This window comes from Paramormyrops kingsleyae, chromosome 2, assembly GCF_048594095.1.
Source record: "Paramormyrops kingsleyae isolate MSU_618 chromosome 2, PKINGS_0.4, whole genome shotgun sequence".
Lineage (NCBI taxonomy): Eukaryota > Metazoa > Chordata > Actinopteri > Osteoglossiformes > Mormyridae > Paramormyrops > Paramormyrops kingsleyae.
The window spans coordinates 36248712-36272772 of NC_132798.1; the positions used below are offsets into that span (position 1 = coordinate 36248712).

The 24061-nt window shown below is 41.7% G+C and overlaps 3 protein-coding genes across 5 annotated transcripts; 1 reads left to right on the top strand and 2 right to left on the bottom strand.

Moving 5' to 3' along the window:
* Nucleotides 1-398: 398 nt before the first annotated feature.
* On the bottom strand, nucleotides 399-4371 carry arl6ip4 (ADP-ribosylation factor-like 6 interacting protein 4). 3 transcript variants are annotated; one of them, XM_023843323.2, is made up of 7 exons: nucleotides 4267-4371; nucleotides 4014-4146; nucleotides 3515-3719; nucleotides 2209-2532; nucleotides 1710-1827; nucleotides 1480-1549; nucleotides 399-1388 (listed from the first exon to the last, which is right to left on the bottom strand). In XM_023843323.2, exons 3-7 carry the CDS (start codon nucleotides 3699-3701, stop codon nucleotides 1332-1334), a joined length of 756 nt encoding a protein of 251 aa, XP_023699091.1. In that variant the 5' UTR covers nucleotides 3702-3719; nucleotides 4014-4146; nucleotides 4267-4371; the 3' UTR covers nucleotides 399-1331. The 3 variants fall into 3 exon arrangements, with proteins under 3 accessions (XP_023699091.1, XP_023699092.1, XP_023699093.1); XM_023843324.2 differs by lacking the exon at nucleotides 4014-4146 and adding an exon at nucleotides 3833-3979 and having other exon boundaries at nucleotides 4267-4353; XM_023843325.2 differs by lacking the exons at nucleotides 4014-4146; nucleotides 4267-4371 and adding an exon at nucleotides 3020-3074 and having other exon boundaries at nucleotides 3515-3649.
* A 1496-nt stretch (nucleotides 4372-5867) lies between these two features.
* mthfd2 (methylenetetrahydrofolate dehydrogenase (NADP+ dependent) 2, methenyltetrahydrofolate cyclohydrolase) lies at nucleotides 5868-15784 on the bottom strand. The gene is made up of 8 exons (XM_023843322.2): nucleotides 15259-15784; nucleotides 13506-13690; nucleotides 8110-8232; nucleotides 7594-7746; nucleotides 7381-7488; nucleotides 7052-7144; nucleotides 6835-6960; nucleotides 5868-6700 (listed from the first exon to the last, which is right to left on the bottom strand). The coding sequence occupies exons 1-8, from the start codon at nucleotides 15336-15338 to the stop codon at nucleotides 6552-6554; spliced, it is 1017 nt and encodes a 338-aa protein (XP_023699090.1). The 5' UTR covers nucleotides 15339-15784; the 3' UTR covers nucleotides 5868-6551.
* A 2362-nt stretch (nucleotides 15785-18146) lies between these two features.
* mob1a (MOB kinase activator 1A) lies at nucleotides 18147-22579 on the top strand. The gene is made up of 6 exons (XM_023843326.2): nucleotides 18147-18377; nucleotides 19726-19892; nucleotides 20105-20198; nucleotides 21173-21306; nucleotides 21463-21626; nucleotides 22094-22579. Exons 1-6 carry the CDS (start codon nucleotides 18364-18366, stop codon nucleotides 22169-22171), a joined length of 651 nt encoding a protein of 216 aa, XP_023699094.1. The 5' UTR covers nucleotides 18147-18363; the 3' UTR covers nucleotides 22172-22579.
* Nucleotides 22580-24061: the final 1482 nt, after the last annotated feature.

Sequence of the window (24061 nt, forward strand, 5' to 3'; positions counted from 1 at the left end):
AAAATACAGTACACAAATTTTCTAAAAAAAAAAAAATTAAAATTAAAAAATCACAGAAATATTTTTCAGAATTTTCTATTTACCTGTAGGCAAATGGCTTCAGAGTATTTTTCTTGCTAATTTCACAGGTGATACAAATTCAAACTTAGTAGTAATGTAATATTTATATACGAAAAGTCACAGGTTCATCAAACAGGTCTCGACTTCATTGTGACTGTGATTCACAGTTTACTAAATCATGAAAAAAGTGTATATTTCGTCCAATAACAAATATGTACTGTCTTGGAAATATTCCTGGATCTTTCTGCACACCCAGTCCATTGAAATGTCTTTTTAGAATCCAAAAGTTCCAGAGTTCAAATTTTTCACGCTGGTTTGGATTTCCCTTGAAAGAATGATGAGATTAAGAATGGCTTGTTTATTGGTAATTTACAGGGAAGTTTTTACAGGCAAAAAATCAGTGTAACACAAAAAATTAATTACACGTCCAAAATGACGGGTCTGCTGCTTTTAAAGCGATTGTAATGTCCCATGATTATTAAAAAAGTGTAACGGTAATGATTTACTCGGCTGAGCTAGTGTGTAATCACTTCCCACATTCATTTTTTTCCTCTTTCCTGGCTGTTAGTGCAAACGTTTCAAAAACTGGTAGTGCTCTGTGTACAATTACGTCGTAGACAATGTGGATTCTAAAGAAAATTGGACAGCTATTTCATTCTTTCGTGTTTTATGTACAGTGTATAAATAAATATTAAGAAATGACAGATAACCCTGAAATCTGGGCTGTTTCTTTCTTACGGGAAACACCATCTACTCTAAAATATAGAGGCTTTTTTTAAACTGGTTTGGAAAATATAAAAATGTAAGTATTTAAATATTCAAATATGTCTGTTAGACCATCTGCTCATCTAAAGTTATCATGGGAAGAACTGCTTGCATTACTTGCACCCATTCAGCTTCCATAACTTATCCAGTACAGTGTTATGGTGGCCTGGCTTCCTGGGACTGGGCATATCTTGCACAGGATGTCAGTTCAATCAAAATCACTTGTTTTTTTGGAGAAGACCTACATGGACAGCAGGACACACACACTGCATGCACAAAACCTTGGACATGTGTGACCATGCTGCCCAACAATGCTAACTTTTGAAAACGACGCACTGACTGCAACACAACCAGGACTAACTCAGCTGAATATGGAAATGACCACCTAAAAGCCCAAGACCATCAAAAATTAAATTTTTGTAGCGTGGACCAGCCTACAGGTGGAGCTGCAGGCACACCGCTGCTCCTTGTCCATGGAGGGTCTGGCCTTCTGCTGGCAGGCTGCTCTAACGGTTGATCCCCAGCCTCCTCTGGAAGGCACTGCCATCACCCTTAGTGGCCTGCTGTGAATGCAGAAGACGACAGGAATGAAAGGGTGGCCCCAACCTCCCCAGGGAAGGGTGTGGCCAACCAACAAATCAGGCTGCCTCATACCTTATTTATTTCTTTGTGCTTATCTCGGCTGACGATTTCCTCCAGGATCTCCCCTTCGCCTCTCACAAGCCTGCGTGCAAGAGAGAGAAACAAGCTTGCTGTGAAACTCTTCACATATTCACTGTATTTATGTACATTAAAACCATGTTCAGAATATAAATCCAGTCAGCTGATCAATTATCCAGAATTAACACTATGGTTGAATACAGCAATTCACTAGTGCCTCCTACCTGGTACGTCCAGTTTCGGGGTCCACCACCCTGCGAATAACACTCTGCTGAGCCTCCCACTCCTCTTTGGTGAGGGGCCGTTTTGTGGAGAGCCGTGCCTTCTGTTCGTCAGTCATGACTGTGGACACATGCAGGTTTGCCTGTAATCACTCTGCAACTGGCTCCAACCCACCTCATTCAAAGCTACACTGCAAGATTTATTTTGCTAAAATAAGCAATTCTTAGCTGCACCCATCATTAAGAACCTCAGAAAAAATGCATGCTTGCGTTTGGCAATCTCTCATGCAAGGCGAAACAAAACCCAACTCCTATTTCATCCAAAATTTAACCTCCTAGTATGAGCAAAAGCAGCATTTAGGAAGGTACACGGTTTTTATGCACGTTTAACTGCGTCTGACTGCTGCTTTTAACAACCTACGTTTCACTCCATTGGTATATTTAGCCTTGCTGGTGTTTGAGATGATGCTGACCCTGCTGGCAGTTTGAAGGAAAGCCTCACCTGGTCCATGTTCCACTGGGCCCTCAGTCTGCCACATCTCCAGGGAGCATGACAGCTTATTGGTGGGCGTCTGGGGATCAGGGGGCAGCGAAGGTGTGTCCTTCCCTGATAACTTCCTCAGCTTTTTCATCTTCTTCTTCTGCTTCTTCCTTTCCTTTCTTTCTTTTTTTTTCTCCCGGGCCTTCATCTTCTTAAGCTTCCTCTTCCTCTTCTTCTTTCTGGTTTCTTCATCACTGGAGTCAGATGATGATGATGATGAAGAGGAGTCTGATGAAGAGGTTGAAGAGCTCCTCCTCCTCGCCTGTTTCTTATCCCGCTTCTTTTCTGCAGATAAAGGCAGCCATAAGTCACCAGGTCATTATAGGCGCTTACCACACTTTCTTCCAGAGCCAGAACTAGGAACTTTTGTCACGTTCATACCGCAGGAACTCTGCACAACTGTAGTTCCTCAGAAGCAGTTCCAGAACCCTTGTTTAGTCCCTACTCCAGACTAGGTGCTTTTCGTTCAAACACAAACTCCGGGGAGGCACTTACACGACAGCTTACTGATTGGTTGACCATGCTTATTTAGCATAAAGGTCCCAGTTCCTGTGGTGTGGTGTGAAAGCGATACACGCAAGTGACTGGGAGCTATAGAAGGTATCGGTCACGATGGCCCAGGGACTTGTAACCTGGGACCAGGTTCCACAACTTTGGTGCGAAAGCGCCTTATGACCAAAATTTTGGCTTAACTTTAACTGGTGTATGTAAATTCCCTATAGTGTATGTCTACATGAGTCAAAATTTTACCCGACAAAAGATGATCTCGCACCTTCTGAACAGGACCATCCTGTTATAGGCTCCAGGTTCATATTACACCAGATGAGCTGTTATAAAAGGTGGATGGGGGACAATTCATATTTTTTAAAAATGCTAAACTGAGAAGGTAAACTGTAAAAGCAATTCTCCAAAGATGTTTTTAAGACTCAAGCAAACATCCTAGTTAAAATATGAGCAATTTTTAACATGTATTACCATTGCCAGGAACAGGTAGAAATTACCTAACCACATTTTATAATTATATAATATAAAAATGAAAATTAAAGCATTCAAATTCAAACAGTGAAGTTACCAGCGAACTTTAGAGAATTATCTTACTGCTGTAATTTTAAGCCCAATCCAGAGAAAAGCTCCACACTCAGAGTGTACCCCACACATTTGCTGGACCAATTTCAGACAGAGACTGAGTGGATTAAAACTGACTTCAAGGCACTTTTTTTTTTTTTGAGCAAGTTTGTGAAAGATTGCTATGTGAGAATGAGGTGACCTTGGCTCTTGCTGGAGGAATGGGATCGTTTCTTTTGTCGGTCTAAACTGTGGCTTCTGCTGGATGAAGAGGAGGAGGACGAGGAAGAAGAGGAGCTTCTCCGTCTTTTCTTCTCTCGTTTGGTTTCTCTCCCCTCTCTGCTCTTGTCCCTTCCAGTCGGCTTTGCTGGTGACCTGCTACGCCCCATTGCTGACTTCAAGGCAATCTGGTAGGGGCATCGAACATTCGCATTATTTTTTTCCCCCAAAAAGCCTCTTAACTTTACAGAAAATCGGTTAGATCACATCCGCATTACTGCAATATCATAATACAACTTACTTGATTGCAACTAAGAAACAGAATGATCGACTGCCAAACCAATTTAGAGTAACTGGTGCATTTCACAAATTACAGATTAGTTTCTGCTTTTTCACATAATTCGTTCAGCACCACGTCGTCTTTACGTCCAAACAAAACCACTGAAACCTAAGTGAAAACACAAATAAGACATGACACTTACTCGTGGTACAGGTAAAGGTCAGCTATGTAAAGTCATCGGGAAAAACAATATTCTTAAAGGCAGCAAAGCGTGTTGGATGAAATGACCAACTACTCCCGCACATCCACACAGAACAGCTAGTCTGCTATCCAACCTAACGAGCAAATATGAACGAAGAAAAAAGAAATTAAATAATTAGACATTCACTGATTACACGTGGCTGCAAATGTAATGTGGTCGCTGATAATTATATAAAACTAAAATACCACCGAACCTGCGACAACAGCAAGTATCGCCCCGCTGCGCGACGAGCTTATTGTACTACGGAAGCCGGAAGTGTCGCCGTGAATATCCTCCGGCTACGACGTGGACTCTCAGTAAAGTATTTCCATATACCTGAATGTCTTCATGTGGAAACAAATATGAATGGAATGGATGGAATTATATTATTTATTATTTTGACAAGAGTATCAATTTCCTCATTTCGAAGGACATTATTGTATTGTTTTACCACAGTAATTCAGTGATTTTTCCATATTTAAAAGACATTTAATGTAGAAAATGGCAGACTATCCTTGTGGAGCAAAATATCTGAATGGAATATAAAGAGATAAAAAAAATATACAATTAGTTATAAGTTAGTTACTGGCGACATTGCCTTGAAGCACATACCAAACTAAACCTGCCAAACCTATTTGCAGAAAATTTTGATTTTGAGCATTTAGGCCTTTGAAATTGGGAAGGTGGTTCTTAGGCAGTCCAGTCTGTTCTGACTCTGTTGTGTTTCCTCCTTTTAGGCTCCTTGTCCTCCATTTTAAGCCATAGTGCTCCTTTTGTGCACACTGGAGTCCTTTTTAAGAGCCATGCAGGTCGTCACCCTATTCCTAAGCCTGTTGACTTCCATTTGATTGCCAGGTGTTTAGGGTTGTTGGTCATTTTGTCCCCTTAACCTTGTTGTGTGGTGATGCTATGAGCAAATAGCCTGTACCCTTGGCTCACTGGCTCTCTGTGCTTGTAGCTTGGACATCCCACAGGTAGAACAGCATTATTGTTAACACTAGTCATTTAGGGATGGTGAGGTAAGTTCTGAGAGTTAAGTGTAGACTTCCACAAAGGGATTCAGTTGTTTGTTTATATATTGGGTTGTGGACCTCTGCTGATGCCAACGTTGATGACTGCAGCGCCCTCCTTGATATTGTATATACAGATGCTCCTCTACTTACAAACATTCAACTTACGAACTTTCAGACATACGAACAAAGGGGACTGTTAGTCCAAATTGTGTTCATTGCGCTCCCATTTCCTGTCCGCAGCATCAATTTTTTTTCAGCACGCCAATTCCGCCTAGTACGACTTCTGGCCACTACTCCCGCCGCACAGCAGCGTAGCGTCCTACAACCAGCATCCTAGTTCTTTGTACTTGCGTATACCCTTAAAATGATGTTGAATAACGACTTATGAACATTTCAAATTACGAACAGCCGTTCGGAACATATCTCATTCGTAAGTGACTAGTTAGACTCCAAATTATAGGCTAATGAGATTGAAATGGCTCTTGGTTGGATGGTCAGGTTCTGTGCATGTGGTGGTAAATGACCCGTAACAAAAAAAAAGCACAAAGAAAGGCCATGCTTGATTATTTTCATTCATGATATCTAAATATTGGTCTATATTAAACAAAGCATTTAACCAAAGCTACAGATCAGATGCATAAAAAAATTATTCAAGCAATTAGGCAAAAACTATGGTTAAATTAATCAGATTAGCAGTTAAGATGCAGCTTTCATCCAATGTCTAGGTCAACTTAGAGGTTCTGTTTGGTTTAATTTATGAAAAGGATCGATCTTGTCTCACTTTTTAAAAAATACACACAGCTCACCAATAAATTCTGTTTTATTAAACTGTATGTAAATAGTTTGTTCAGCTCTGTAAAGAAAGCTTTTTTGTTTACTGGTATACACATGTCTTAGTGAGTTTTAGAAACCCCTTCCTTGAGTTTGGGGAGGGCGGGGACTATAGACGGAACAACACACACCAGAATATGCATGAAGTGGAAAACCTCTGTTTAAATCTCTAACGCACATATTAATACCAACTTTAAATTGTTTGGCATAATGTCAAGTATTCCTTGCATGTCTCACCTAGCATGCATCACCCTTGACACCCACAATCCTCTGAATCACCGTTTCCATGGTTACCCCACTTCCAACGGAGTAAGGACCTGTGGTAAGGGTCCTGAGAAAGACTGTGAGTTTCAAAAAAAAGTGCATCTACATACAGGCTGTGCATCCCCATTTCGCTTCTGCTACTTGTACATTAAAACACTGAAGAATAAATACATGTGAGCACCGCAACAGCTGAAGGACAAAATAAATATTTCACCAGCGTGAACAGGCTGTGTAACAGCTGACAACTAAAAGTAACAAAAGGCTGGATGGTGGAGTGTGTAATGACTTTGATGAGGTACACAGGCGTCCCGCGTCCCAAGCTGCTCAGGGCACCAAGCTTTGGAATGTGTTTTTTATTCTCGTCTTTTTTCCTGTGCAAGGCGTGGTTCTGTTATGAGGAAGCCATCATATGGATTCGCTCTGGGGGGGTCAGGAGAAGGTTCTTAGCTGCCTTGATAGTGTTCTTCATGAGCATGGCTACAGTCATGGGCCCCACCCCTCCGGGCACCGGTGTGATATAGCTGGCCTTCTTGCGCACTCCTGGTAAGCAGAGATAACAGAGTTAGTTTGGACTGGGGGGGGGAGATACAAGATAGACAGTGGCAATACATTTATTTTTGAGTAAAATTAAACCGTTAACATTATTCACCCAGAATACCATCAGTGTCCCTCACCTTCAAAGTCAACGTCCCCTACTAGTTTGTTTTTGCCCGTTAGGGGGTCGTGTACTCTGTTGATGCCAACGTCGATGACTGCTGCACCCTCTTTGATCATGTCTGCTGTGATGAGGTTGGGAATCCCTAAACGAAAGAGGTAAACAAACAGTCAAATATTTTAAGAAAAACGCAAAGGGGAACAAAAGAAGAAAAACAACGATCTGCTGTCTCATACCCGCAGCCGCGACGACAATATCAGCGATCTGGGTGTGCTGTCGAAGCTGCTCTTTGGGAGTATAACGGTGCGAGATGGTGACCGTAGCGTCACCTGGCCAACATTGAAAAGAAAAAGAAGAAGAAAAAAAAGAGTAAAGCCTTAAAGGTCAAAGGTCACTGTGTTCTTCAACAGAAGCCAATAAACACCGTCCCCAATTTCATAAAATTCTACACCATCAATTATCAATTTTTAGTACAAGAATTCTTTCCTGCCCTGCTTGGTTCCATCTGCTAAACAAAGAAGGGGGCTCCCCAGATCCCAGCCCCCCCACCTAACACCCCGCTTACCTCCAGGCCTCTCGTGACGGCCGTCTGTGTGCAGCAACATAGCAATGGGCATGCCCACGTTTTTGGAGCGGCCTGCAACAACGACATTCTTCCCCAGCGTGGGAATACCTGGAACGGGGGAGGAAGGGAGAGAGACCAGGTGTCAGGATCGTCAGGCACCTGGAAGCGTCTGCTCAGGGCAGGCACCGGCACGTCCTCCACCCAAGCACTCACCAGTTCGCTTGATGATCTCCCACACACCCCAGGGTGTGGCGGGAAGCATGGTGGACTGGTCCAGGCACATGCGGCCTACATTGACTACGTGGAAGCCGTCCACGTCTTTCTCGGGGGATACGGTGTTGCACACACGCCGCTCATCAATGTGCTCTGACAGGGGCAGATGGAGAGTAATCAACTTTGGTCATTTATTCACTTATTTCCTTGTTTATTTAGCTGCTTAAATAGCATATAGGTCTTTGAGTAGCTAGGTGGGAAAATAGGCTACAGGTTTGGCCAGTGTAACGTTTTTAGGTCCTTATCTGCAAAGGGTCTGGTTGTTGCATCCTTTGGCAACATTACAGAAGTATTTATGAAGTGTTTCTCAACTCGGTCCTTGGAGACACCCAGATGATCCACATGGTCCATCAGTTCACTCCCAGCCAAACAGTCCATGTGAATTGTCTAGGGGCCCCCGTGGACCGGTTTGAGAAACATCAATGGACCCGAATGCAGGCCATTATTTGCACCAACCTGGCAGTGGCAGCTGGACGAGCAGGCCGTCAACTCTGTGGTCGGTGTTGAGTTTGTGGATCAGCTCCATAAGCTCTTCCTCACAGATGAAGGAGGGCTTCAAGATGGTCTCACTGCTGATTCCTGGGGGTGGGAATGAAAGAGAGACACATTAACAAGAGTCTTAACAAGACTTCGAGAAAAAATGATATGGATTGTTTGTGTGTGTTTATGGGAAAAATTCCCATTACAATCTTAAAAAATAAATTAATAAAAAATTGGCTAGGCTTCATTGGCATAAAGTGTATTAGTTACTTTTGCCAATGTTTTGAGCTGTGCCAATCAGACCAACATAGCTAGCTTCTCTTGCTAATTAGCTTTCCCACAGGGGGGAATACAACCCTTTTAGGTTCATTAATTCCTATAGAACAAAAGATTTCTTGTTCAGCTTGCTCAAATGTTCTTATGTTATTATTTGACTAATCATTCCGCTCATTTGGTAACATAAATTAATACATTCCAAACATTTTATTAGTTATTAAAATGTCCAGAGTTAGTTGGGAAAGAGGGAGATTAAGAATTCTAATTATTTTCAAAGTAGAAGAATCTTATGATGCAAAAAAAAAATTGCATTGGTTGATTTCAATGGAAGTAACGGTTGGAAAACATTAATGGTGACATTTACGCGATCTGGCAGGAGGTGAAGATCTGCATCTTTCTAATATATTATATATAAATAATATTATGTTTTATCTCAAGGTTCCACCTCAATGCACTTTGCTTTTTTAAGTCAGTCAAGTAAAGCTGGTTTGAGGCAATATGAATTTGGCCGTCCCAGTAACAAAAAAATTCCAGGAATTGATACATATAAGAACATAAGAACATAAACATAAGAACATAAGAACATAAGAACTATACAAACGAGAGGAGGCCATTCGGCCCATCGAGCTCGCTTGGGGAGAACTTAACTAATAGCTCAGAGTTGTTAAAATCTTATCTAGCTCTGATTTAAAGGATCTGATTTAATTCAGATTGTAGATTTAGATACTCTTGCTTTATTATGTCATCATCAGTTATTTTCCATCTCTGGAACAAAGCCCTTTTCCTCCTTACTTTATACTTTATGTCCCTATTAAACCACCTAGGTTGCAATTTCCTAGATTTATTCTTGCTAGAAACAGGTATGAAGTCCTCTTGTACTTGCAATAATGTGCTTTTAAAAAATTCCCATGCCTCTTCAACAGTTTTGTTATTTAACTCCATCCAGTTCACGGTTTCTAGTTTTAATCTCATACAATTGAAGTTAGCCTTCCTAACATTATATATTTTTGATTTGGACTTTGCTCTTCGGGCACTAAACTTAACCTCAAATTTAACCATGTTATGATCGCTACTGTCAAGTGGTTCTAAAACATCTAATTTACCAATCCTGTCCTGGTTATTAGACAAAACAAGATCAAGAATGGCATCTCCCCTGGTAGGGGTGTTAACAAACTGAGTAAAAAAACAATCCTGTACTAATTCCACCATCTCAAGTTCATTTTCAGAAGAGCCAGCAACAATGTCCCACTGTATCCCCGGTAGATTAAAATCACCCATAACTACCACATCATTTTTATTGCTCATAATCCTAATATCACTGTATAACAATCTGCTTTCCTCAGCAGCTACATTGGGTGCTCTGTAACAAACACCGACAATTAGGCTATTTGAGTTTGTAGCATCTAATTTTACCCATATAGCTTCCGTACTTTTACTTATATCAGTAAGCTCCCTTGCCTGCAAGATTTCCTTTACATATACTGCAACACCACCTCCCTTCTTACCTATACGGTCTTTACGGAACAATGTGTAACCATCCATATTATATTCTTGTCCATCCTTATCACTCAACCACGTTTCAGTTATTGCTATAATATCATAAGAGTCCGATGAGATAAGAGCCTCTAAATCATGAATTTTATTCCTAATACTCCTGGCGTTTAAATACAGACAACAAAGGGTAGGCTTATTACAGTGCCTACTTATAATATGATTTTTTTGGGCTTTCCGTTTCCCCCCAGTTACATACTTAACTAACCTCCCTGCCCCCCCAGTCCCTAGTTTAAACATTCCTCAACTACTCTACAAATACGCCTTCCCAGTACACTGGTTCCCCTCCGGTTCAGATGCAACCCATCCGGCTTGAACAGGTCCCACCTGTTCCAGAAGGTCCTCCAGTGCCCCATAAACCTAAACCCCTCTTTCCTACACCATCCTTTTAGCCACGCATTTAATCTCCTTATCTCAGCTAACTTAGCCTCACTTGCGCGTGGCACGGGGAGTATTTCGGAAAATACCACCATGGACGTTCTGCTTCTAAGCTTATTGGCGACTTCTATAAATTTATCCTGCAGAACAGCCCTTCTACCCTTGCCTATGTCGTTGGTGCCAACATGCACCACGACAACTGGATCCACCCCAGCTGGGGCCAAAAGCTTGTCCACACGATCTGGAAGGTCTCCTACCTGGGCACCAGGCAGGCAAGACACCGTACGGGACCCTCTATCACGCGTGCACACATAACTGTCTACTCCCCTAATAATTGAATCCCCCACTACCACAACCTCCCTCTTTCTGGGGGGAGGGGGCTCCTCAGTGCCCAAGGGCCCACCTGCTTCCCCAGTCCCTTCCGGCTCTAAAGCTGGAAGCACCTGAAACCTGTTAGACACAGACACCTCAGGTGATGCCGCCTCTGTAACGTGTGTACGCCTTTTCCTGCGTCTACGACCTACGGTCACCCAGCTCTCTCGACCTCTCTGCTCTTCATTCTCCCTCCCCCCCGTTAGTGGCGTACACACCGTCTCCCTAAACGGCGTATCAACTAGCTCATCTAACTCACTGTTGCATTGGATGCGAGCCAGTTGCTCCTCAAGGTCGCGAACCTTGACCATGAGTGAGTCCACTAGCTTACATCGCTCGCAGATGAAGTCCGACTGGACACTAACGTCCAGAAGGGCAAACATCTTGCAAACGCAACACTGAGCTGGCCCCATAATTAACTAACTCACTATGACCCCGTACTCCCAGCCCAGTAAATTTATATAGTGTATTTAACTATAAAGATTAATTTGCGTAACAATAAATGCAGTAAAGTGCTGAGTACAGTAAAATAAGTTATTACTTGTGTTAAAACGGAACTTAATTATTATTTTATTAAAAATTTTAAACCTGATAAACTTACTACTACTTACCAGAAGAACTTCTGCCTGAACCAAGTATGAACTAAAAACAAGGCGAAATCGAAGTTGCTCTTGGGAGGTCGAAAAACCACAAAAACCCCCTCACAGCAGGCTACTGCCGGAGCGGGAAAAAAGTGGAAAATGTCCTCCCGGCCCCGACTGGCGACCGAGCAAAGCTCAGGAGCAACTGTCCTTTTCCGACGCTTGGTAGCGATACCGACGTTAGATGTTATTAGTTATAATCGCCCCGCGGGTGTTCGTTACGGAGTTTAAACGCGGACAGAAAAACGCCGCGCACGCGACACCCGCAGCTCTCCGTCGGTAATAATCGCGCTGTTGATTAACAGACAGGACAGACAAGCACTCACGCTGACCGAAATAAGAACAATAAATAGAAATAAACAGCCACCCACGTAAACAGGTAAAGCACACAAACACTCAAAACACTCCAAAAAAACAATCCCAAACAATCGCTGCAGCTCAACACCACTCTCTCGCAGCAATCCCAGCAATCCTCGCAGCAATCCCAGCAAGAACATAAGAACTATACAAACGAGAGGAGGCCATTCGGCCCATCGAGCTCGCTTGGGGAGAACTTAACTAATAGCTCAGAGTTGTTAAAATCTTATCTAGCTCTGATTTAAAGGAACCCAAGGATTCAGCTTGCACTACGTTATCAGGAAGACTATTCCATACTCTGACTACACGCTGTGTAAAGAAGTGCTTCCTTAAATCCAGTTTGAAATGTTCTCCCGCTAATTTCCACCTATGGCCACGAGTTCTTGTATTTGAACTAATGCTGAAGTAACTATTCGGTTGAACAGCATCCAAACCTGTTAGAATCTTATAGACCTGGATCATGTCCCCCCTCAGTCTCCTTTGCTTGAGGCTGAACAGATTTAGCTCAAATAACCTTTCCTCGTATGACATTCCTCTAAGACCAGGAATCATTCTTGTGGCCCTACGCTGCACCTTTTCTAAGGCCGCTATGTCCTTTTTAAGATATGGTGACCAAACCTGTACACAATATTCTAGGTGAGGTCTCACCAAGGAATTGTATAATCTTAGCATTACCTCCCTTGACTTAAACTCCACACACCTGGAGATGTACCCCAACATCCTATTGGCCTTTTTTATTGCTTCCCCACACTGGCGAGAATGAGACATGGAAGCATCAACATACACACCAAGGTCTTTCTCATAATCAGCTACCTTTATTTCAGTAGGTCCCATAAAATACCTGTACTTTATATTTCTGCTCCCTACATGGAGTACCTTACATTTGTCTATGTTAAATTTCATCTGCCAGGTGTCAGCCCAGTCACTAATTAAATTAAGATCCCGCTGTAGCTGCTGAGCCGCTAGTTCAGTATCTGCTACACCACCCACCTTGGTATCATCTGCAAATTTCACCAGTTTACTGTATATATTGGTGTCTATATCATTTATGTAAATTAGGAACAAAAGTGGTCCTAAAATTGAACCCTGCGGTACCCCACTATGAACGCAGGCCCACTGTGACATCGAGCCTCTTATAACTACTCGCTGCTTCCTATCCGTTAACCAGTTATCAATCCAAGTCGCTACAGTTCCTAAAATACCTGTCGCTTTGAGTTTAAGTGAGAGCCTCTTGTGGGGAACAACATCAAAAGCCTTTTGGAAATCTAAATAGATGACATCATAGGCCTTCTTATCATCAACTTCCTGAGTAGCTTCCTCAAAAAACTCCAACAGATTTGTTAAACAGGATCTACCTCTCCTAAATCCATGCTGGCTATCCCTCAAAATGTTATTTGAGTCCAGGTAATCTACCATTTTCTCTTTGATTATAGCCTCCATAACTTTACCAGTTATACAAGTTAGACTGATTGGCCTATAGTTTGACAAATTACTTCTATCCCCTTTTTTGAAAATGGGCGTTATGTTGGCATGCTTCCAATCAGAAGGTACCACACCTTCAGATAAGGATTTTTGAAACAGTACCCCCAGCGTGATTTCGTAACACTTTCTAGTAAAAGTAAACAAACAAATATACATGATGATTTTTTTTAACAAAGACATTCCCATCATATTTGTTCTCAGATATCATACACTGGCTTAAAGTAGGTTGATGCGCTATGTGCTTAATTAACCCCCCATAACATAATCATAATCAAAAGAGATATCAGATCAGCAGAATGTGCGGGAACTCCATACCGACATCTGCGGCGGCCCGGGTCTTGTTGAGGACGTAGGAGTGGCTTGCTGGATTGTCGCCCACCAGGATCACGCTCAGATGGGGTCGTCGGTTGCCAGAGGAGACCCACTGTTCGACATCGAGGCGGGCCTCCTCCCGGATCTGCTTGGCTAGCTTCCTGCCAGATATCACCACCGCCTCCTGCCTGTATGAGGGGGGGGGGCGTGGCTCACAGTCACTCTCCTACGTTTTGGTAATTGGCACGAAACGATACCATACATGGGCAAAAACCGAATCACGAATCTGATGGAAGTCTAAAGTATATCACTGACAGGCCTGTGTGATGGTCAGGATCTTCACACACTTCTAAACTTAAAGCCAACAGGGTCCCACGCGAAAATTAAATCAATTGAGTTGGATGGTCACACTGGAGAATGTGGTGGCAAGTCAATTAAATCAGCTGAAACTGCAGCCGAATGCTAAGACATGGGTAATTTAAGCCATGTGCACCCTTGTTTGGGGTTAAACGTCCTCGTGACCATGAAACCATTCAGCTGCAAGCTAGGGCGTGTGGGGCAGCTGCAGAGCTGACGGCCAAGTGCAATCAGGTGTCGATTCTGACCACGAATAGAGGCCGGGGAGTTCACAGTATACAGAGCAGCTAAATATAGTGTTACCCATCACTTAACAGCCTGACCTAAGTAGGTAACAGGAGGCCTGAGAGATAAAATGCGGAAAAACCACAGCTCCAGGGTCCTGACGCCATTAACATCACCATAGCAACGGGATACGCCTCTTTAGTGGGGTAATGTGGCAAATGGCAAGTCGCTCATGGTTCCACTGCCAGTTGCAATTGCTGTAAACTGTGCAGTTATTCAGCATGGAGCAGTTGTCTGCTGGTCGGGGTGAATTACTGACCTAACAGCAATATTGGAGGTCATTTCATTTTTCATATCTTAGATACACAATTCTTCAAATTTACACCCTATTGTGTCAGCAACTGGTTCATGGTATAGTGAAAAGTGCAACCAAATAGCTCCATTTACAAAAAAATAAGAACATTAATAATACTCACTACCTTTGGTTAGAGCAGACATAATGATACAATACCCTGCTTAGATGTTGAATTTAACCATAATTTTTTCACTTTTTTCTCCATCCGTACTATGTAATGTAAAAATAACCATCTGTATTTAGTTCGTTATAACCCTATGCATCCACAAGCATTCCTCCGCACTATAAGTTAAAGCGGTGTCAATCCGTACTTTTCCACGTTGTTTCTATTTTAATGAGCAGCGAATTACATGAGGCGCTAGACATTTGTACAGGCCGTTAAACATATTCCTAATTTATGAGGGTCGATTAGCACTACTGAAGAACAAATATCCAAAAAACAGGGCAGGGTGAAGGAGTAAAGTCACAATGCCTTTCAGACGACAGCGGTGCGGGAAACTCCATATTATGAATGGAAACCTCAAACGCAGCAGAGGCGACCCGCACCACGCAAGGCTCTCCATTGATTTCATCATCCGCGACCCGAATATAGCGTGCTGGCTGAAGGGGGCGCAGTGCGCGAACCCCCAACACAAATGCATTTAACGTTACATAATATTATACGGGATGAATGCTGACACAAGCGGACGTTTCGGTTCTCGTTCATTCAGAATTCTTTCATTCACAACACGATCGGGCTGGCTAATCAGCTACAAGCAAGACATACATCGCGTCTCGGATCGTTAAAACTAGTGATGAAGCAGATTCGTAAGTGCTCACCTTAACACGGACAAATGAAAGCTGCATACTTGCTGTCGCGATTTCTGGCAGAACTTCCTCAGCGCTCTTACCGTGGCCATTATCTTCGCTTAGATTAATTGGAAATAAAGGTAAGACGGCCGGTTGCGAGAAATTCCTACCGGCAAGCTCAGAGGAAGGAAAAGAAGAAGTGCGCCGGCTCACCCGGCGCCGCTTAGAACGTATCTCAAATTACGTGCCTGGTCCCACCCACGACACACAGGGACCACCCTCTTTCCGCGGCCGCTCGCCGTCCGGGTAGCTAGAGGAGGCGTTTCGGGGACCTGAACTCGTGGTGTTAAGTTTTATAGCTGTACGATTTAACATATGCAGTTTATTTATACGTGCGGCAACTGCCTCACTAGCAAATTTAGTATATCAAGATATCGAAATGCTAAAATTAGATCGTAATTAAAGCAAGTGTGAAAAAAAAATCACATTTGGTATATTATTGTTTTACATATGCTGTACACGGTCATTTCCTTCCTATAGACCCCACATATTTTATGCATATTGGTGTGGGCTGCAAACCATTGTTTATTATCTTTTGAATGTCAGTTAAACCAAAACGTATATTTTCAGTATCAGTATAATCAATTTGTTTTCCGTTAAAGAGAGAACAGGACATACCTTTCACACAGTAAAAGCTATTTAAAATTACTAATCAGATATGGAAGGCTATCAGGATTGTTTTAATATGCATTAGCAATATTCATTCATTCAGTTAGTAATCACTGATCATCGGTTGCTTAAGCCTTACAGTAGACAGGTGACTGCGTGTACTATTGGCTTAATTAGTGGCTAGATTACTAGACTCTTTTAAAAATATGTATTTATATAGTGAACACTTTTACCCAGAGTGATGTATAACTGAGAATGCAGTGTCAGCCGGTCCCTGGAGTAATTGGGGTTATAGTCCTTCCTAAAGGGCACAGTAGTAAAATCAAATGCCAACCGTGGGATTTGAACCAGCAACCTTCCAATAAATGTCAAGCTTGCACTGACAAGCGTTTTAATAACAAATTACTAATTGTAGATGTGGAGATCTGTTTTGTTATATTGTTATGTCTCATTAACCATTTACTCACATGGCTGTTATACTGTATTCCCTTACATTATTTCTTGTGATAGTCCATTTCAGCCTGTCAGCAGCCATACCACCTGCGGTTCAGAGCAAGTAAGCCATCTGAAGCTAAGTAGGTTTGGGGCCTACCTAGTACTTGGATGGGAGATCAACTATAAAAGTGGGCTGCTGCTGGAAGAGGTGTTGGTGTGGCCAACAGGGAAGACTGCCCTTTGGTCAGTGTAGACCCCAGTGCATTGATGGGGACACTGTGCTGTAAAAATGGTGCCGTCCACCAGATGGGAATGTAAAACAAAGGTCCTGACGGTCTGAGGTCATAAGAGATCCCTGGGCATCCTTTGGAAGAGTAGGGGTGGTACCCCAATGTCCTGGCTAAATTAGCCTCTGTGACCCTTTCGAATCTGGCCTCCATATCATCCTCTATATCTATCTGGTGAATTCTCTCCTACCACTTTAGCTACTGTGTGGTGAGTCTACTGGTGCAGAATGGCTGCTGTTGCATCAAGCAGGTGGGTGCTGCACTGTGGTTGTGGCTGAACAGACTCCCCATTGGTTCTGTAAAGCACTTTGGGTTTCTTGAAAAATGCTATATACATGTGGTATTCATTCATTGAGTGTGCACTATAAACCCCTCCCCATATGGGATGTCTGATACTTTGATGGACTTCCCAGCTCAGATGACTTGGATATTCTGCATTTGATTTCCCTGCAGTCTCACAATAGCTTGCCTTTCGTTTGCTGTACGTAGCTGCCCCCTCTCTAACAACTATGTCTGGCGTAGTATTCATTATATCCATAATCCTACTATTATGCAGAGTCAATGCATTTAACTCTGTGCATCTAATGTTTTAATGATCAGATAAATCTTCCAGCCTTTTATCCGGATCAGGGCTGTGGGGGACCTGGAGCTTATCCCTGGAAGCATAGGTAATAAAGCTGGGGTACACCCTGGGTATAGTACCAATCCATTGCAGGGCATGTACATACACCATGGGCAATTCCTGACAGAACACCGGAACGGCTAAAACTTTTTTATTTCGAGTCGTGCCATCCAAATTCCGCTGGATCTCTTTATCCGACGATATGGCGATTAAAGCATGTGTTTCCTCGTTTGTCCATCCTTCCGTTTTACTTTTTTACATTTTTTTTTTTTTACTGCTTCTTTTTTTTTTTGTAAGTCCCACCGAAGTACCCCAGCTGGTTTGACACTTTCGGTACTCGAACTTTCGGTACTGGTACTCGACCGGAAGTCATTGGAAAAGCGAAAGTACAGAAAGTACCGTACTTTGTGCGGTGGAAAAGCGCCCTTAGAGATGCCAAATATAGACTAACTGTATGTCACTGGACCGCTGGAGGACCGCTTTTCTGTGGTGAAAACATATAACCCCACACAGTACAGTTGGAATTCAGACCCCCGTCCTTGAAGGTGTGAGGCTTCGGTGCTAAATATTGAGCCACCACGCTAATCTCAGCTCTGCGTTTGTCTTGGAAATATTTGGAAGCTCGAAAATTATGTATAAACACAAAGCAGACACCACTTCAGAAAACGTTATGTCTCTTGTATAATACGGATGCAATGCTTAATTCCGCATTTTCTGCAGTATGAAGCATTTGGAAGAGAATTTAAAAAAAAAACACTTCATGACTAATTTTCTCCGAATCATAAACAGGAAAGCACCACCACCGTAGCATCTCTTCGACGTGCCCAATTCCATAACAACACCGGTGTCTCTGACGTCCCCGAAGCACAGGTCCGAATTCGGGCAAGCGGCAGCGGGCGTAAACTCTCGCGATAGCATGAGAAGTGTGACGCGCTCGCGGCGACTCGGGTCGGTGAACGTCCGTGGCAAGCCGTTGTTCCGAAAGTTAAGGATAAGTTCGCCTTTTCCGGAGTTACCCGCAGACGGCTTCGGTGCTCCGTGATTTTAGCTTGCCAGTTGTTGTCACCGCGTACTTTTGTTGGATTATTTTTTGTGGTTTTTGCTCAAATTTAGTTACCAACGATGAGCTTCCTATTGTAAGTACTGTCGAAACGGCAAGGCGAAAAAGAAAACTCTCTTCCTTCCTGCCGTAGCGTCCTTTCTTATTTATTTATTTAAGTTAAAAACAACGTCTATCTGGAAGATTATTTGTTGACAGCGGATTGCCCCCTTCCCCTAGCACGCCGTGTCGTGGTGTGTCGCTGTATTGTTATAATCCAGTCGTTCCCTAGCTAGAACTAAAAAGCTGTTTTGCTTATTCTCACCGCCTGTAAAAGTTGTCCGATGAAAAAAGTTGATTTCCCAGCCGCCGTCGCGGTCTTTCAGATATCATGTGTCGGTTAAAGGTGCTCTGTGATGGGTATAATAACCAGCCTTTTAAAGTGTCATTTGGTCGCGGTAATGCTATACACATTAGCCGCCTCCGCTAGCCGTCCGCCGCCGTAGTTTTAAAACAAGCGCATCTGCTGCTGACGCACATAAGCCTGGATATATATATATTCGCATTAGTGTTGTTGTGGTGATGAGGAAATGTCTGCACAATATCCTTTTGAGACCCTAAAGCTCTCCGGTTTGAAGCTGAAGGAGTGTGGTTGAATAATGTCCTGGTAGCCATCCCTTGATTTAAAAATAGTTTTCTTATTCAAAACCGGTCAGTCACTTTCCATCTCACTGTACTGGTGTATTACATGCACGCCTTTTGTACAGAAAAAAATATTTTAATTGCTTGCCAAGAAAGTTGCTATGGGCAAGATGATGCGATGTTTCTTCCTCTTTATACTATTAGAAATTAAGTCCATGTGAGTCACACGTGAGAGTACTTCGCTTGAGTTTAATTTTGCAGTTATGTCTGTTTTGTTTACGCGTTGATAATGAGAAGACTGGAGTATATACAAATGAGCCTGCTTCATACACTTTGGGTCGGTCCGTTGTATGCGTTTAATTTCATTAGAACATGTCTTCAGTTTAAGGATTATCAGTTCACATTCTCTGTAAATGTTCATGTGTAATACCGCATAATTTCACTGACAATGACCCTCAAGGCAAAATAGAATAAGAGTATATATGGTGTAATTTTTTGGGTAAAGTCCACCATGAGCTGCCTTTAACAGAAAGTTGCGAACAACTCATTATGTCTGATAGTAATTTAATTTAAAAAGAAAAAAAAAAACAGAAGTCAATAAAAGCTCGGAAGAATCTTTTTCGATTTTGTGTTGTTAATTTTTCAGACTGTCCCCAGGTCTTCCATGTGTGATGTAATCTGAGAAAATGTGAGCTGCAGATGCATTAATTTTGTACTTCCAGCAGACCAGATCATTAAATACCACTAAGATCAAACTTTAATATCACACCCGTGTCTCCCCTGGGAATCTTTCCCACAAAAAGTGGCAGCCGCTCGTCGAAGACCTTCAAACCCAAGAAGAACATTCCTGAAGGCTCCCACCAATATGAGCTTCTAAAGCATGCTGAGGCCACGTTGGGCAGTGGGAACCTCCGCCAAGCAGTCATGTTACCTGAGGGGGAGGACCTTAATGAGTGGATTGCTGTGAACAGTGAGTCTGGGGGCTGGTGGCTAGGAAATGGATGCTGCCTTGTTGTGTACATATTTATAAATGCATAGGCTTCCACCTAAACGACAGAATAATAATAGTAGTAGTAATAAATGCAAGCACAGAACAACAGGTGTAAGGTTGCATCTGCCTTCTAATTTTGTTTTATTCTTACATTTTGAATCCTGGGGGCTTGTTTTCCTGTGCTTTTTCAGCTGTAGACTTCTTCAACCAGATCAACATGCTGTATGGCACCATCACAGAGTTCTGCACCGAGAGCAGCTGTGCCGTGATGTCCGCCGGGCCCCGGTGGGAGTGCAGGCTTGGGCAGTGGGCCCTGGCCTCTAAGCCCAGTTTGTCTGCGTGACTATAATAAACCCTCTTTCTGCCACAGCAACATCTCATTTCAGGATGAGCTTTTGACTGTGTTTTAGATTGTGTGTCTAACTTCCTTGTGGAACTTGGTTACTCTTTGTAAAACATGGTTTTGATTATTTATTTCTGTCCCGTATCTTTTGATATTTTCCCTACCTTCCAGTCTGGTACAGCCCTTACTCCCTCTCTGGCCCCTTTTCCTTTCCCCCCCAGGCTATTTTAGTCCTCTGACCCAGAGGCAGTGGCTTGTACTGACTTCCTGTTTATTATTAGTTTATTTTTCTTCTTCCTTTTTCTGTGCGCATGTGTGAATCTTATGCATTTCTTAAAATTAGCTTTGGTCAGCTAAACAGTAACTATGCATATTCGCCCACAGACTATTACAACCTCATATCTTTTTGGGTGTGCCAGACAAGCTAGAACCAGCATTAGAAAACTGCATTGAGGAAATGGTGTTTAGGCCCACCCACTGATTGAAAAATGATTGGAAAATGAAACGTGAATACCGGTTTTGTTTCATGCAAAATATGTGCCACATATATTGCTAGTCTAAAAAATAATGCTATCTTTTTCTTTTGTTCAACATCTGTTTGTATGTTTTCTTAGGTACATACAGTATATTCCGTGTATACAGTGTGACATAAATATTATGGTAATAGAGTTAAGTTCTTTAGTCCAGGAGTGTAAAATTGCAGTTGACACATGCACAGCCCAGCAGATTTGTTATAGGTGCCCTTTAAATTTGTGATTAGTCATTTTCTTCTGAAACGCCAGGAGCAATATATTGTTACTTTCCAATTAGAGCACCTTCTAAAGATGAAGTCTAAAGGAAACTTATCAGACCTTGCAGCCCTTAAAAACTGGAGTTCTTCCAACTCTGACAAGCTCTTTGTGTCGTCATCTGCCAGGTATGAGTATCACTGGGCTGATGGCACGAATATTAAGAAACCTATTAAGTGTTCTGCCCCAAAGTACATCGACTACCTCATGTCCTGGGTGCAGGATCAGCTGGATGACGAGACTCTCTTCCCATCCAAGATTGGTTAGTATATGGTAGAGCTGCTTCTCAGTAAAAGTCATTGAAAGTTACTGTGTAATCCTTCAGTGTTTCTGCCTCATGCCCTTCCTCCATAGCCTGTTATGGATGTTTGTTTTCTGTTCATTTGCTGATTGTCTGTCATGGGCTCTTCCTTTCCAGGTGTTCCTTTCCCCAAGAACTTCATGTCTGTGGCCAAAACCATCCTGAAGCGCCTCTTTCGGGTCTATGCTCACATCTACCACCAGCACTTTGACTCCGTCATTCAGCTTCAGGAGGAAGCCCACCTGAACACCTCCTTCAAACATTTCATCTTCTTTGTGCAGGTGAGATGGATGAACAAATGGGTACATATAGCACAAACTTGTTTTCTGTGATTTACTCTTCCAGTGCTGGGATGTGGTTGCGTGCCTTATATCCTCTGTACCCAACAAAACTAAACATGTATACCTTTATGACTACAGAGTAAATAAAATGTATATTCATGTAGCTCCTGATAATGTTCTCTTGATGCAACAAAGGGACCTGAATGATGGTGATTGTTCTTTTGTTAACATGGGAGGAACATGGATGTATAACTCAGCACGTTAGGGATCTGTGCCCATGTCTGGAAGGCTGTGGGTTCAAATCCCAGCTGAGTAATCATATCACCATTGGACCCTTGAGCAAGGTGTTTAACCCCAATTGCTCCAGCGACACTGTCTGGCCCTGCTTTGCTCTCTGTTGCTTTTGGACAAAGGTTTCTGGCAAATAAATGTACGTGATCCCTGATGATATCTCTATATTTCTGTAGGAGTTCAACCTGATTGACCGGCGAGAGTTGGCTCCCCTACAGGACCTGATAGAGAAGCTGGGTTCTAAGGACAGATAGACCTTCTCACTCAGCCTAAGCAACTTTTTCTCTCACTCTCGTTGCCTCAGAAAAGCCAGATAATCTCACTTTTTTGCCCCTTTCCATTCGGCCTCTGGTTGAGCAATCTATCCTTATTCCTAAATGCACATAACTCCATATCCCCTTGCCTGTTTTTACAACAGCATCTGTCTGTATCAACCTCATATCTAATGAATTTCTTGGACAATCCAGACAATCCAGCACATTTAATTTTTTTGAGTCGGCAAAATTCTTTTCAGGAGTTTTGGAGAGTGATTTCCCCCCTTTTTAGAATTGTATTTCATATCAAGATTTTAGTACATGAAATTCTTTAAATTGTCATATATATATATATATATATATATATATATATATATATATATATATATATATATATATATATATATATATAATATAGAAAAGCAAATGTATAATTTTTGTAAGAGCTACATATTAAGGAACTACTTTTTTGTCATTGTGGACCAATATGTGTTATAACTGAAACCAGCAATGTCAATACCTTGGCAAAGAAGTATCTAAAATATAAATATCCACAATTTTTATAAAGGTTGGCAAGAGATTGTAAACTGGAAAATATTAGCTCTGAGACGTTATCTTTTTAGTAGACTGCAAAGCATTGCAAAGATTGATTTGAAATAAAATGAAAATCAGTTTACATAACATGTTGCCACCTAAATTCTCAGGACATTTTACTTGAGACCTTTGGAGTTTTTACTAACAATCATAGCAGGGACGTTTCAAATTTTTAAAGCTTAAATTACCATTCAGTGTCAGTATAATGACACTCTATGGTACATCATTTGAATATTACAGACTTTCCAGGCCTTTTTCACCTGTAGCATCTTTTTATCTTCATGTAAAATGGTTTCTGTCTCTTCTGGTTTTTATCCATTATATATTTCCTTTTGGCAAGACATTTATATTTTAATATTTTTTATTATTTCAGAAGTTACTGTTGGAGCTCAGAACTTTTTATTTGTATGTTGATCAGTAGTTTTGAGTGACTTTATATTCTCGTTTTTTTGTTTTGTTCTCTTCAATTTTACATTATCCAGGTAATGATTTGATTTTTTTTTTTTTTTAGGCAAAATACTTTTTGCTTTCAAATTCTGTTGCTTAGTTGGTCAGTATACTTAAATCACAGAATTTCATAATATAATTTTGATTCAAGGGCACCATTCCCTCCCCCCCCCTCTTGACATAGATAGCCATTGACCTGGTATGTGCTTTCATGTTCTCTCATAAATGTGAACCTCACACTTGGTATTGAAACAGTGAAGACAAACTGCATTTTCGCGCCACAGGCAGGAAAATGGCTGGGACAGTATATGCCTTGATGGGAAGGAAACTCTACGCCGAACAACAATGTACCAGAAAACTGATTAAAGTTTGAATTTTTGTGTTTGATTAAACTTTATTTTTAGCGTAGTTGAAGGTTACTTTCACATTTAATCCTATTTCCCTTTGCTTTTTTGCATTTGATTTTAATTGTTTTATATATCATCAAATTAAACACAATGAGGCCTATAATTTTTAATGCATCATGCAGATAGACATTTTCGTAATTAGCTGGTCTATTGCTATAATTTCTTTTACCGTTGGTTTATATATTTTTAGTATATTACCTGTACATATCTGTGCCTTTGCAAAAATGTCTATATTGTGGAAAAAATAGCTGGATGAATTTTAAATAAACGTGACAGACCTGCTTATGGAAGTTTTTTGTTTCATTTATTGCATGTAAATTTAAAAAAACTTAAGTGGAATTATTTTACATTTGACCAAGTTGTACATAATATGACATGTCGATAGATCACCATTTTTATGAAATAGTTTATGAAAGTCAGATACAGGAATTTCTCATGATTA